Here is a 13,093-nt window from a genome sequence, read left to right on the forward strand (position 1 = left end):
ATGTCATTTTAAAACAATGAACTATCCATTTCTAGAAATATATAAAACCTTTTTTTTGACAGTAAAAAAAGGTTTATGCAACATTTTAAAACAAAAATGTGGATAGATTATTGTAGCCAAAAATTCATAACCTCTACTTGCCCCGGTTGGGTGACTTGCCGTTATTAATTCTATTATAAAATCAAAAAGTACATGTAGAAAACCATCTGTCTACTTGACAATTTTAAATGACTATCCAAAAAGTACACAAGAACAAAAGTAAAACAGCTAAATAAAAAAAAACATTTCACTTTATTCTATTACAAAATTTATCAAAACACTATGCCCAGAAACGGATATATTTGCAAGCCTTTGGTTTTCTTTATTCTAGAATGTTCTCCAACTGCAAAACAAAAGAATAAACGTTAATTATCCAAACAAATTCAATTGCATATAACATTTTGTATAAGTTACATAATAACGGATTTATAAAAAGAAGTGAATTTGGTAAAGCGAATTTTTTAAGGAAATCTTAGAACTTCTTTGTCTCCTAATTAATTACTAATAGCCGGACTGCCTCTAGTTTACTTACTTCTTGATGCATGGGCCCTTCTCTATCAGTTCCTCCTGCTTTTTGTAGATACACTTGGTGTCAACAAAGCCGAGTAGTTCGGCGATCAGGTCGATGTCTTTGTACGATGGCTTCGCGCGCAAAATCTAACAAGAAAAAAAAACAGAAAAATCATACGTAATAAGATATGCATGAAGTAAAAACAATAAAAACCATACCTTTAAAATTGCATTTATGCTATAGTTAAAATTATAATAAAAATAACCAGGCATAATCATGATAAGGTAGTTAATTTTTAGAGCTGGTGCACATCTTTGACTAAACTATCGCACAACTGTTGTGCGATTGTCGATCGTTTCGCAATTTAACTGTTTAGTTGCACAAATAAAAATCGAGTAGTGTGCGCACCTCCATATAAGCTCATAGTAATCAGAGACAACACTTGTGCAATATTAAGATCAATGGTGAGTGAGTGGTCAAAATGTTTACAAAGACTGATTTTTGTAGCTGTCTCTATCACTCATTCCACATATCCCTATGCCTATCCCCTCTTGTGAGACGCACCTCATTTCATCTTCTAAATTCGTCTAGACATCACTCTCTTCTTAATTATGTCACCTTTCACGAAGTCTATCTCTTCTTAGGCCTATAGTTCCTTGATCCTTATGTACCCGTTTTAGTATATTACCTCAGTAGCGACAGCCGCGCGGTCGTCTATTGGCGGCATGTTCCAAAAGACGAAGCCGACCACGGTCTCATCGCGCATGTACATCAGTAGACCCCGCAGGTACCGGGTCTGGTACTCGTTGCTCCTGCAGATATTGTTACTGGAGACTAAGAGTCAGTAATACCAAATTCTTCTAAATCGGCAGATTAGAATCTAACGTGTCCAACATGTGATGGAAATATGGAATTTTGTATTGGCATTTTTAAGCTGAGCCTCTATCAATTAGTGGCAAGACAGCCCCTAACTTAAGAGGATATGCTTTCGTTAACACCCACATTTCTGATTTTAACCTGACTAAAACCCTAGTATCCTAGAAACTTGGTAAAGCATCATAAGAATCTAGTCAATGGTTTTGAAATCGAATACACATTTTTATTGAGCGATTAACTTCAGTACTTCATTGGATCCGTCATTACAAGTTTAAATAAAAATATTTATTGTTTTGATTGAAGATACAATAACTGTCAACTTATTTTTATGGGGCTCTACCAACGCTTGTCAATTTTTAATTCTACGTTTCTTATGCAAGTTTTATGACTTCCAAATCGTGTTAGGTATTTTCTCTTTGCAAAGAAATTACGGTTTTTATTAAATACTGTACTTTTTATAACAAGGTCTATCCCCGCCGCCGCTATTCGCCGGCGCCGACGCTTGCGTCTCCTTAGCCGCTTCCTCTGCGCACTGCTTGAAGATGGCTATCGTTGGCATACACGCTCCCACCTCGCCTACAACCTGCGATATTACCTAAACTCAATACCACTGTCAAACACATGTAATGCGAATGTAACGTTGTCTACGCCGGCCGTTCAAGCGAGACTGGTCTATTACTGGAAACTCTTGGACTAGAAACTAGATGAAGAATAAAATTGAAGTGAACATAATAAGCAGCTTAGTAACGAAGGACATCTAGAATATTTTGATATCGGGGTAATAATAGTAAACGTAAATCATGTTCAAAGATTTTAAATTCTCGATACCTCCATCTGCAGCTCCTCCTCAAGCCGGAGCCAGTAGTGGGGCTCCATATTGCTGGGCGTCCAGTAGCCGGTCATGTTGGCGCCCGCCACGTAGCCTTGCTCTTGTGCGTTCAGGTAGTGATCCAGCCGCAGCCGCGTATCCTTCCACTGCGAGTAGAAGCTCGCCGCGTCACCAGCCTATGGCATAAAATAAGTACTCAAAATGAGATTATTTAAAAACATCCTTAAACAAAGTTATCGTTATTTAAACAATGATTGTAGCAATAACATATAAACAAGCTTTTAATTTAATAGTAGATGTCAGCAACGCCAATATCTGATGCACTGTAGCGCCAGCTAAACAAACCAGACAGAAATCACTCTGCTAGAAGTAATTCCGCATATACTTAAAGAGCAAATACATTAATCGCCATAATGTTATCAAATTCTTACCACGTATAGATGCGTCCTCGCCATCAACTCCGTGTTCACCAAGAAGCCTCCATTGACATCATCCACCTCGAGATAAGAAGGTTCAGCTAGTTCCATACATGGCTGAGAGCCCACCGCCACAAACGCCTTGAATCGCAAAAATATACACTGATTGGACATCTCTATGTTTGTCACGAGTAATCAAAAACTACTGGACTGATTTTAAAAAATCTTCCACTAATTGAAAACCTCATTATCTTTTAGTAACATAAATATTGTTAATTGTTTTCTTTGTTGTACATTTTCTTTTCAAACATTCTTTTGACTTCTATACAGAAGCAATCAATCTGAAATACGACATAGAAATATATTTAAAAACAAATCTTACATAATCTGTGACTAACGATGATCCATCAGACAATGTCAATTCAAGCCTGCCGTCTTCTGACTGGAAGGCGTCATACACTTGGGCTGCAAAACATACCATATTAGTAGAGTTTCAAAATTACTGTAGGTACTTTTTAATGAAATGAGTTCATACTTTTAGGCCGTATGGTGACGCCTTCCTTTCTTATCTTCTCTGCGGCCCACTCGCCCAAGTACTCCGGTATCACGCTCGCCATGATGCCTTTATCCTTGTACACGTGAACTATATTAATTGGCTCGTGATCCGGGTCTAGCTCCTTGTCTAATTTATCTGTTAGAAATACAAGAGAATCTGTAGACGGTTAATTTAATAAAGACCAAATACCCTAATGCCTAACGATCAGATATCTACTATTTATTAAAAAAAAAAGTTGGAGGATTTCTTAAAGTATTTCTAAACAATATTATAAAAAAAAAAAAATAGAAAAGTAAATTGCATACACGACAGCCTCAGCTCAGCATAAACTAACCAATCAGAATATTGAATTAAGGCACATTGTTAGAAGCACACTATACGTGGGGTAGTAACTCACTCATTCTGGCGAGGTACCAGGCGAGCTCGCAGCCGAGCGGGCCCCCTCCAATCACCACCACGTGCTTCGACTTCTTAACACTCCTGTACGCAATCTCCAGGTCACGGATAGTACGCAGAGTGCACACGCGGTCACGCACAGCCTTCGGCGCACTCTTGAACATCGATAGCTGCTTCGGTTTAGATCCTAAGCAAACATAAGAATAAGAGAGGAGTTGGCCGCGTTTTCATTGTTTCTAGATAAGACGACAACACTCCAATGTTCTTTTAGTGTTCTTTAAATGTAAACCTTCATGTCCTCCTCTAACTTATAGCATAGAAACAGATATCATATATACGAGATTTATTATGTAAATACACCGAAGATAGCGGTGTATGGTTGAGAGTTTGGTCTACTCTAGTCTACTCGTTCAGACTGACCTGGTGCTATTAAACACCGCTCGTAGTACATGGGCTGTTCGCCGCAGAGCGTCTTGATCCAGGCGACGTGGCTGTCGGCGTCCACGCGCAACACACACCATCCAGTCGCTATGGAAAGCGCTGGACCAGTCTTCTTGCGGTAAAACTTCACCGGGTCCAAAAAGTTTTGGCACTCGGACAAATACATGCTGAAATATACGAGTATCTACATGAAATATACAACTCGGCAGGGATATACAGTGGTTATAGGCGAACACAATTAAATAAAAAGCTTTCACAAGAGCAACTAGTAAAGCAAATAGATAAAAGCATACGTTTTCTTCTTCCAATCCTGAACGTAATAAAGGTTCTTGATATCAGGCGGCTCCGGGTTCCACCACATGTATTTAGACATCGGAGGTCGTTTGTACGGTAAGCAGTCTTCTTTGGCTACGAAGAACACCTACAAGAAGTAGAAAGTGAGTGCCCAGAATTAACAGAGAAGATGAAAAAACACAGTTTCTTGCATAGCTACCATTAGATAACTCTTACAATATCATTTCACTTTAATCTAACACCTACATTAATAAAAAAATTACATCCCGATGTTAAAAATAATATTAACTATAAAAACTTAAAAACTAAATCCTAATAAAACTACAACCCGTATATGCACCCTGTATATGACGGTATGAGCAAACTCAGTTAATGTAAAAATTTATAAATGTAATCTTTCCTACTGTTACTTTGTATAGCGTAGTACAAAAGTGTCTCGACAAATCCGCTATTAGGTTTATGGACGTTTTTATTTATGTATTTTGTACTGTTTGTTTGATAAATAAATAAAAAAAATCTTATAATTTTGACAAAATAAGTAAACAAGTATCATGGATCATGTGTGGAAAGAGATATAATTCCTGAACCTAAAATTAAAGCCAGCTGATGTGACCATAAACTTTATTTTTTTATTTTTTTACATAAATAAACCAGCGCTTGACCACTACTCCACCTAAGCTAAGAGAAGACGCGGCCGAAAATTAGAGCGCGCTAGCTCAATAAGTGCCGATTCACCCTGCTCTTGAAGGCACCTACGTTATAACTCGACGGGAACACTGAGGCCGGCAACTTGTTCCATTCCTTTGGTAATACTTAATAATACAAACACACCTTAGCAGTTTTATCATGTTCCATAATAGAGTTGTAGGCAGCCCAACCTGCCGCGCCAGCGCCGATAATCAAATACTGAACGCAAGGTGGTAGATCCTTTTCGTGGAATGGCCGCTTTATTACCCGCCTTGGACGCCCTGATATACGATAAATTAACAATAAACACTAGTTTTAAATTACTACGTAAACATGCATATAGTTAAGGAAATCGTAAACAAAATCCTTCATATATCTGCAAATTCTAAGTGTCTATCAATCTGCATTAGTGTTTGAGTAAAATCTAGTCATCTGGGTAAGCTCTAGCATTGACTTTTTTTGTAACTAAATTGCCACAGTTTGATTCACCGGGCTTGAGGTGGCCGAGCGCAGATGGCGCTTAGCCTAAACCTCGTTTATGAGTCACTAACAGAAGCCTCGGCGCGAGCCGTTACTTCGTGATTATTACCGGGAAACCCTGAGATTGTATGAGCTTTTTAAATAAGATGCATCGCTCCTATAAATAAATCTATCAGAGACCATAATACTTACATATTGGTATATTTTCACCAAGTTTATCTTGCTCTTCTTTCCATAAATATAATTTGTAAATCTACAAATAAGTTTTAATTGTTAATTTAAAGTGAATAGTTGATAATTTATTTTAGAAGTTTCCCTAAAACACGAACGCGTCTGCATCGATGCAGATGATCCTAGAAATGAAGCAAGATCGCACGAAATAGAAGTCTGTAATTCCTGTCTACGCCTTTCAGTTACGGGCTGGAGTTGTGTTGCTGATGACTAGCTATTGCTTGCGAATTCACCCGCGTGAAATTACAAAAATAAAAAAAATAGCCTATGTTACTCACGGAAGAGTACTTTTTGAGTTTTTTCAATACATACAAAAATACAAATCATTCCACTTTACAATATTAGTATATATGGTTATAAAAGGTTCTTACCAAGCCCACAGTCCCTAGGAAAGAGGCCAGACCCCACACGTATATCCAGGGGAAGGGCGGTGGTGGAGGGGGTGGGCAGGGCGGCGGGTCTGGCACCGGCTTCATCGAGCACGGACCCTTTTGGCGGCTGCACTCCAGCATGGGCTGGAGAGCAACACAGGATTGCTTGCTTCAATACTACCATAACCAAGTTTAAATTTTATGGGTCCATATCGACAATAGATTAAATAATTACCAGCACAAAAGATTTTAGTTTCTCTGTATTATTTTCAGTATGAATGTAACATTGTTAGGACATTGCTATCTACGACATTCTTTCACTCTTAAGAGATTTTATATTTCGTGAAAAAACCTTTGGTATCACGTGAAACCCTTCATGTGGTAAGTAGACAATATAATGCTAAAAATGTATTTGTGTTTGATGTTTAAATTAGTTTATCATGATTGTGAATTAGATGAAAAATCTAAACTTATTTTAACTATACTGGCGCTAAAATAAAAATAAGTGATGTTTCATTGTTTATTTCATTACATTTTCATACGAAATCAGAACCCTTATATTACGTCAATTGTTTGTTATTGTCATCGGCAGATTGTTGCACTTCTGGATGCTCTTCCTTTTCGGCCTGCGCGAGCAATGTCAGTCGGTCCAGGGGGTTCCAGGGCTCGTGGAACGCGTACTTGTACTTAGTCTTGCCGTGGTATCCCAGCCGCGGCGTCATTTCCGACCCCACCTCGTTCTCCAGTCTTTGCATCTTATTCATAGATTTTCGCTTCCAATTGTCTGGATGAACGATGGGCGTCTGTTGGAACCAACTTCTTATCGGATTCGGTTGCCTAACATTCAAACTGTCGGCCGACTTAGTCGTGCCCTCTGTTCGTATGTCTCCACTTGGAACTTCCTGCCAAAGAAATTTACTTTTGAAATAACACCGATATCGTTTTTAGTGCGTTGGACGAAATTCTCAGAAAATCAGATGGATTACATTGTCGAATCTCGAGGTTGTAAATAGTTTTCTACTGCAGTCCGTAACAGCCGTTTACAGAATCCTTTTGGCGATCATCGAATCTTTATCGGATTTAGATTTCTTCTTCAATCCGAGCATCTCTTTCAAAGTAGTAAAGAAGCCCTTAGGCTCCTCCTCTTTCTCGGCTTCCTGCTCCATGTGGCCGTGCGGCATGCCTGTCTGCATGTGCGGCGGTTGGTGATAGTGCTGCGGATAGCCCGGGTAGCCCTGGCCTGGTTGCTGGCCTGACGTCACGAACACGAATCCAGTCCACTGACAAACAAAGCACAAGCTGGATTTCATTAGATCTCTAATTCGACGCTCAAGGGCTCTGATTTCGTCTAACGCACTAACATATACTTAAACTGTAAGGTAAACAATTAATGCAGTCACCGAAATCAACAGACTCCGGGTAAAATGATTGAATAATGAAGAATACAACGAAACAAATGCATGTACATTGTTTAGACGAGTATAAAATCAATATTAAATGTGAATTTGGTATTCTAAAACAAAATGATGGACTTGTAGATCAAGCTGTGTTAATTACCTTGGCGTTGCTGGGTGGGAGGGGTGGCACGACAACGTCTGGTGATTTAATCTTGTAAGGGTCGTAGTTAGGGGGCTGCGGCTCCTCGGGGAAGTTGCAGGGCCACATGGGTGCACGTGGCCACGGCACCACCGTTTTACCCTCACCCTGCGTCAATTCCCGACAGCAATCCTTGTCCTTAGAGTAACTCTTGTGACGTGCTGCAATTATGAAGTATTTAATCCAGAGGTGGGAATCTCGCGATGTAACAACTTTTCTCTGTAGTAGAGTTCAAACATTTGAAAGATGAATACAGTTTTAAATGTACTAATGATTGGAAAGAGATAGATGGATTGCGTGAAAGGTGACATGATCAAGAAATATGATGATTGTAGATGAACCTGTATGACGAAAACCTGGTGCACCTAAAGAAGTGGATAACTGGAAAATGACAATTACTTGATCTTGTTAAGATGAACATAAGGAGACTGTATTTAACGGGAATAGCGTACTGGCTGCAAAATAGGAAATGTTAAGAATTATCTAGAAGATATTAAAAGGTACCTGATACAATAGCTTGTCCGATACTATGGTTGCTCGCGGCCAAAATGTGATTCAGATTTTTGATTTGGCTGCAATATCTAATGGTACCCATTGTGAATTTGTACAGTAAATTTATCTTTTGTTACGTTACGAAAATTATCTACATTATTTTTGAGTTAATTTTTGAAGAATAATTCTGATTTTCATTCTGAATAAATGATATTTGACGTATTTGAAAGTTGAATATGGAAAAATATTTTCTTAAAACGTAATTGGCTGGTCAGTGTCTACTAGAATAGTTATAAGAAAGAGGTTCGTTTGAAAATACTTGCCAAAAGGATTTATTCTTGGATGGATGGATAACTAATACAAAGAAAAATCTATCTTATCCTTCTATTAAGTAGTACTTTTCATTGATTTTTCATGCTTTTTCCCACCTTTTCGTTTTAATACTAATTTTGCTTTCTTCAGCAGAGCCATGAACTCGTTACAACGGAATCCTATAATAAAAGACATTTAAATTATTGAAACTAATTTATTTGCTGTACAAAACAATCTATAAATCGTACATCTTACATTTATGACTATTTTCTAATCGTCTCAGTATAGAGTACAACTCGACCACAATAACATGAGACATGACAAGATTTAAGTCGGTTTATAACGAATTATGAGACTACCAGAACTTACCAGGAGGTACAATAATGCGGCCATTTTAGCTTGTATAAAATTGTATTCGTACCGTAATAGTCAAAGAATTAAATTCGCTTCCCACTTAGAATCAAGTCTTACAACAAATTGTTACCAAAAGATTTTAGGGCAGGAAATAAATTTAGGAAATATGTCTTGTTAAAAAAACCGCCTTCGAGAAAGAAGATATTTACATTTATATGAAATGTAGTGCAAAAAACATCTATAAAATTTAAATTTTAAATAAAGACTCTAAAAGTCTCCATTTTACATTTGTTTAAATTATAAACATCCATCCATGTCCAAAGTAATATCATAAAAGGTGAAACAAAGTAAATTTATTACATACCTAAATAACAAACTACAATTATAAACACATATTTATACCATTTTCTACTCATACCATTCACACTAACACAAATAGACAATTCCTATACCATTTTTATAAGGCTTTAATTTTGTCTAATTATTTTGGTATTTTTCTATAGTTTCCATTAAAAAATATTGTACTAATCTTAACAATAACTGCAATCGGATATAAAATTAATAAATAATAATATTTACAAAGTTATTTATACAATAATGTAACATCGAAAAAAAACCCTAGTTAACATTAAGTTTATTGTGGCATACAAAAGCAAAACCCATAATAATACTTGTTTGTTCATACAAAAAAGAACATTTAGTTATATTTTTAAAACTTTGACTAAACTCGATTAAAAAAAAAAATTACGACAATATAATTTAACAAAATAACGATTTTTTTTAAATATCAATGCAGTAAAAAAATAACAGTTTATGTTGATAAAAACTAAAATATTCAAACAAATGCATTTTCTAATTCTATAGTAAAACAGAAAATGCCAATAAATGCGTTACATATAGGCTCTCAATGAATTACATGAGATCTAATTTCACCATAGCTTTTCCATAAGGCAATTTATTTAAAATAATGTGAACATATCTTTGATGAAACCTTCATCAGTCTGGGTTTGCCCACTACTGGACATGGGTCTTTCCTATGCCTTCCATAGTAGGTCACAAAGAGACCTAGACAATGGATCCTATGCCTTCCACAGTAGGTCACAAAGAGACCTAGACAATGGATCCTATGCCTTCCACAGTAGGTCACAAAGAGACCTAGACCTAGCATCTTAACTTGAAATGAATGACTTAATTCTCATTTTTGTCATACTATAAAGAGGCGAGTCTACTACACTTATATTACTCTGTTCCATTGTGTGTATAGCTAGTAGTAGTAGGGGCTACGGTTTCCGCAACTCCACGACTAGCGCGTATTTTGCGTGATTATGCGTGTGTATAGCTAACTGAAATATAAAAACCTAATTTCTTTCTGTACATTAAAATGTGTAACAAGAATTAAGCGCCACCAGGTTTAGAATTTTTATACAATTAGTTAGATTATTTAAAACCTAGCTGTTCCTGTGCGACTTCATCTGCAAAAAATTATGATTTTTTTTTTATTGTTTACATGTGTCAAATTATCAATTGCAAATGTTAAACATGACATGAAAAACCATGGCAACCTTGCTTCCTTGATGTTGGCAGCAACTTATGGTCTCTTTCCCACATTAGGGATAGGGCTGGATTTATCCAAAATATTTACCCCCTAAGTTTAATGGCTTGAAAATATATAGGCTAAAGCGTGACGTAAGTGTAGGGATTTTTATTAAAAAAATTATTATTCAAAAATATGCTGTAATTGCTGACATCTTAGGTAACAAAGAAGTGTGTGTTTACGCTTTATTATAATAGTATAGATTAACTATAATACCATAGTAATGAGTCACCACTAAAACCCGTAAATGATTGTCTCTTTCACACATATTAAAATTTATTTCAGTTGAAATGAACATATTTCAACAAATTTGCTTAAAATGACAAAAAGCTTCAACAAATTAAATTAAGAGATATTTTAAAATACTTCAAAACGGACGAAGCCATCGACAGTGGCTAGTTCACGATTACAACACTTAGGCACACTCAAGAATCATTAATTGGTCACTAAACACTGTTAAGCGTCGCACCACGCATCGAGTGCTAGGCGCGACGCGACCGCGAACAAAAGTTAAATAATACTCGCCCTGAAGAAGGATCCCCGAAGGATCCGAAACTAGTCGGTGCCGTCACCGGAGGAAAAAAGCGTGAGTTGAGCCGTTTTTAATTAATTTTCGCTTAAAGTAATGTCTCACGATAGTTTAAACAATTTAAACACTGTTAAGTTTAGATTAAATATTTGAATTATTTCTAAAAGGGGACATATTCTTCTTTCTTAGGCCTACAGCCCTTTGTGGGCCTTGGCTTGATCAAGCCATTTTTTTCACTTGGGTCTTATCAGTAGCTATCGAAAATGGGATATATAGGTAAGGGAAATATCTTTTCTTGTTATTAAACTTAAGCAATGCGTCTGCAAATAAAGATATCTATGGGTATTTCGCTATTTTGGCGAATTCCTATGGCCACTTGCTCGTAAAGCTCCTGTATAGACTATAGTAAGACAATTTTACGATTTACATCTTGTTTTGTTTTTTAACTTTATAATTACTATTTTATTTGTGAATTTGGAGGTAACATTAGAAAAAAACAGTTTTTAACATATTATATGCTCTTGATATGTCATAATTAACCATATTAATGTTAAATATTTGTTTTTAATATGATTGGTAATATAGAAGCTATTGTTTTGACATAATATAGTATTCAATAGTTTATTATACTATCAGAGAATTCATCTCTTTGTTAAAATCTCACTTACATATAGGTCAAGTACACCGGGTTTTCCTTCTTCAAATTGATATATTTTCTGTTATGTCACCAATGCTTTTAATTACACTTTTCTTCACTATGTATAGTAACCAATTAACGATTCTATCCACACACTGTCACGACACAATATTGTCACTATGTTTCTTGTAATCATTCAAGTCCAAAGAGCCAGTTGATGCCCTGAGCCAAGAAAAGGATGAGCGGCTGCCATGCCACCAGCCACCTGATCCAGTCCAGTAGCTGTCCGTACAGGATGTGGGGGCGATCCCAGCTGATTTATTGTTAAGGTATACTAATATAAATGTAAATGTTTGGTTAGAAATATTTGTTATTATATCTCTAAAAAGGATTTTGATGAAGTTAGACACAGATGTTGACTATAGTCTAGAACACATATACTCCTAAGTTCTTTTTTTTTTAATATGGCGAGGAATGAGTTTTGAGAAACGGCCAGTATTTTTTTTTCAGTTAATTATGAAATTACTCTATGATTATTTTTCAATAAGAGATTTTTACTCTTTGCTTGTACAGAAGAAAACAAAAAAAGTACATTGTTTAGAGGAATGGATGTTGGTAAGAGTTTGTAGCCTAAAAGCTGAACGGATCTCTATGTAATTTGGCGAAGACGTAGAGAATAGTCTGGGAGAACACATAGGCTACTCATTTTTGTTTTTTAATTTCACGCAGACATGCTGCGGGCAAAAGTTAGTTACAGATAAAGCTAAAACAAAAAATGATGAAGAATGTGGAGTTGTTTAAAAGGATACGGGTTGGTGAACATGCGTCGAAGGTCCACCTTCTCCTTGCAGTAGGGGCAGGTCTGCTTCTTGCCCACGATGCACCAGCCGCGGATGCAGAACTCATGGAACACGTGTCCACACGGCAGCTTGTATGTGTTCTCTACAACACACACAACATATACAGGGTGCTTCAAACATTAATGTTTGATTTCCCAACACAATATTTCTTTATATAATGATAGAAACAGTCAAAACCTTCAAGTATATACATAATATTATAAGGGCCTGTCCCACCAAATTGCAAATGGTCTGATAACAATCCAACGTGTAAAATATGTTAGTGAAATATCGAATTTATCTAAGACTGGCATCTTTTTTAAGCTATTTTAGCCTCTATCAGCTAATGGTGGGACCGGCCCTAAATATCTTTAAATTAAGAGCACAGCTTATTGTACTTACCGAGTATGCCTTCCTCATTGATATCAACTAGCAGCTTGTTGCCACACACCGCACATACATTGTTGTCCAACTGTCGTGTTGGGATGCCCTCCGTTGTGTAGTACTGAAATATACATTGTAACTTCGTTAAGCGGAAATCAATTCTAATGTCCAGCCGATCACAATAAAACAGAGTTAACTATTATTTAAAACTAGCTTTTCCATGCGGTTT

General features: G+C 36.6%; 2 protein-coding genes across 3 annotated transcripts in view; both read right to left on the minus strand.

Annotated features, from left to right (window-relative positions):
* Positions 1 to 272: 272 nt before the first annotated feature.
* On the minus strand, positions 273 to 8,462 carry LOC106103884 (apoptosis-inducing factor 1, mitochondrial). 2 transcript variants are annotated; one of them, XM_013283796.1, is made up of 16 exons: positions 8,228 to 8,462; positions 7,685 to 7,884; positions 6,128 to 6,271; positions 5,718 to 5,778; positions 5,190 to 5,326; positions 4,358 to 4,485; positions 4,044 to 4,231; positions 3,625 to 3,810; positions 3,207 to 3,362; positions 3,054 to 3,136; positions 2,687 to 2,812; positions 2,255 to 2,431; positions 1,879 to 2,009; positions 1,239 to 1,362; positions 572 to 696; positions 273 to 382 (listed from the first exon to the last, which is right to left on the minus strand). In XM_013283796.1, the coding sequence occupies exons 1-16, from the start codon at positions 8,316 to 8,318 to the stop codon at positions 367 to 369; spliced, it is 2,073 nt and encodes a 690-aa protein (XP_013139250.1). In that variant the 5' UTR covers positions 8,319 to 8,462; the 3' UTR covers positions 273 to 366. The 2 variants fall into 2 exon arrangements, with proteins under 2 accessions (XP_013139250.1, XP_013139251.1); XM_013283797.1 differs by lacking the exon at positions 273 to 382 and having other exon boundaries at positions 568 to 696.
* A 3,293-nt stretch (positions 8,463 to 11,755) lies between these two features.
* The window catches only part of LOC106103879 (RING finger protein 121-like), a 1,842-nt gene continuing 504 nt past the window's right edge, over positions 11,756 to 13,093 (minus strand). The window contains exons 2-4 of the mRNA XM_013283792.1: positions 12,883 to 13,060; positions 12,451 to 12,583; positions 11,756 to 11,954 (exon numbers count right to left, since the gene is read on the minus strand). Of these exons, the coding sequence (XP_013139246.1) occupies positions 11,834 to 11,954; positions 12,451 to 12,583; positions 12,883 to 13,060 (432 nt within the window). The 3' untranslated portion in view covers positions 11,756 to 11,833. The remainder of the gene's footprint in view (positions 11,955 to 12,450; positions 12,584 to 12,882; positions 13,061 to 13,093) is intronic.

The sequence above is a fragment of the Papilio polytes genome, unplaced genomic scaffold (genome assembly GCF_000836215.1).
Source record: "Papilio polytes unplaced genomic scaffold, Ppol_1.0 DF823696.1, whole genome shotgun sequence".
NCBI classification, from domain to species: domain Eukaryota; kingdom Metazoa; phylum Arthropoda; class Insecta; order Lepidoptera; family Papilionidae; genus Papilio; species Papilio polytes.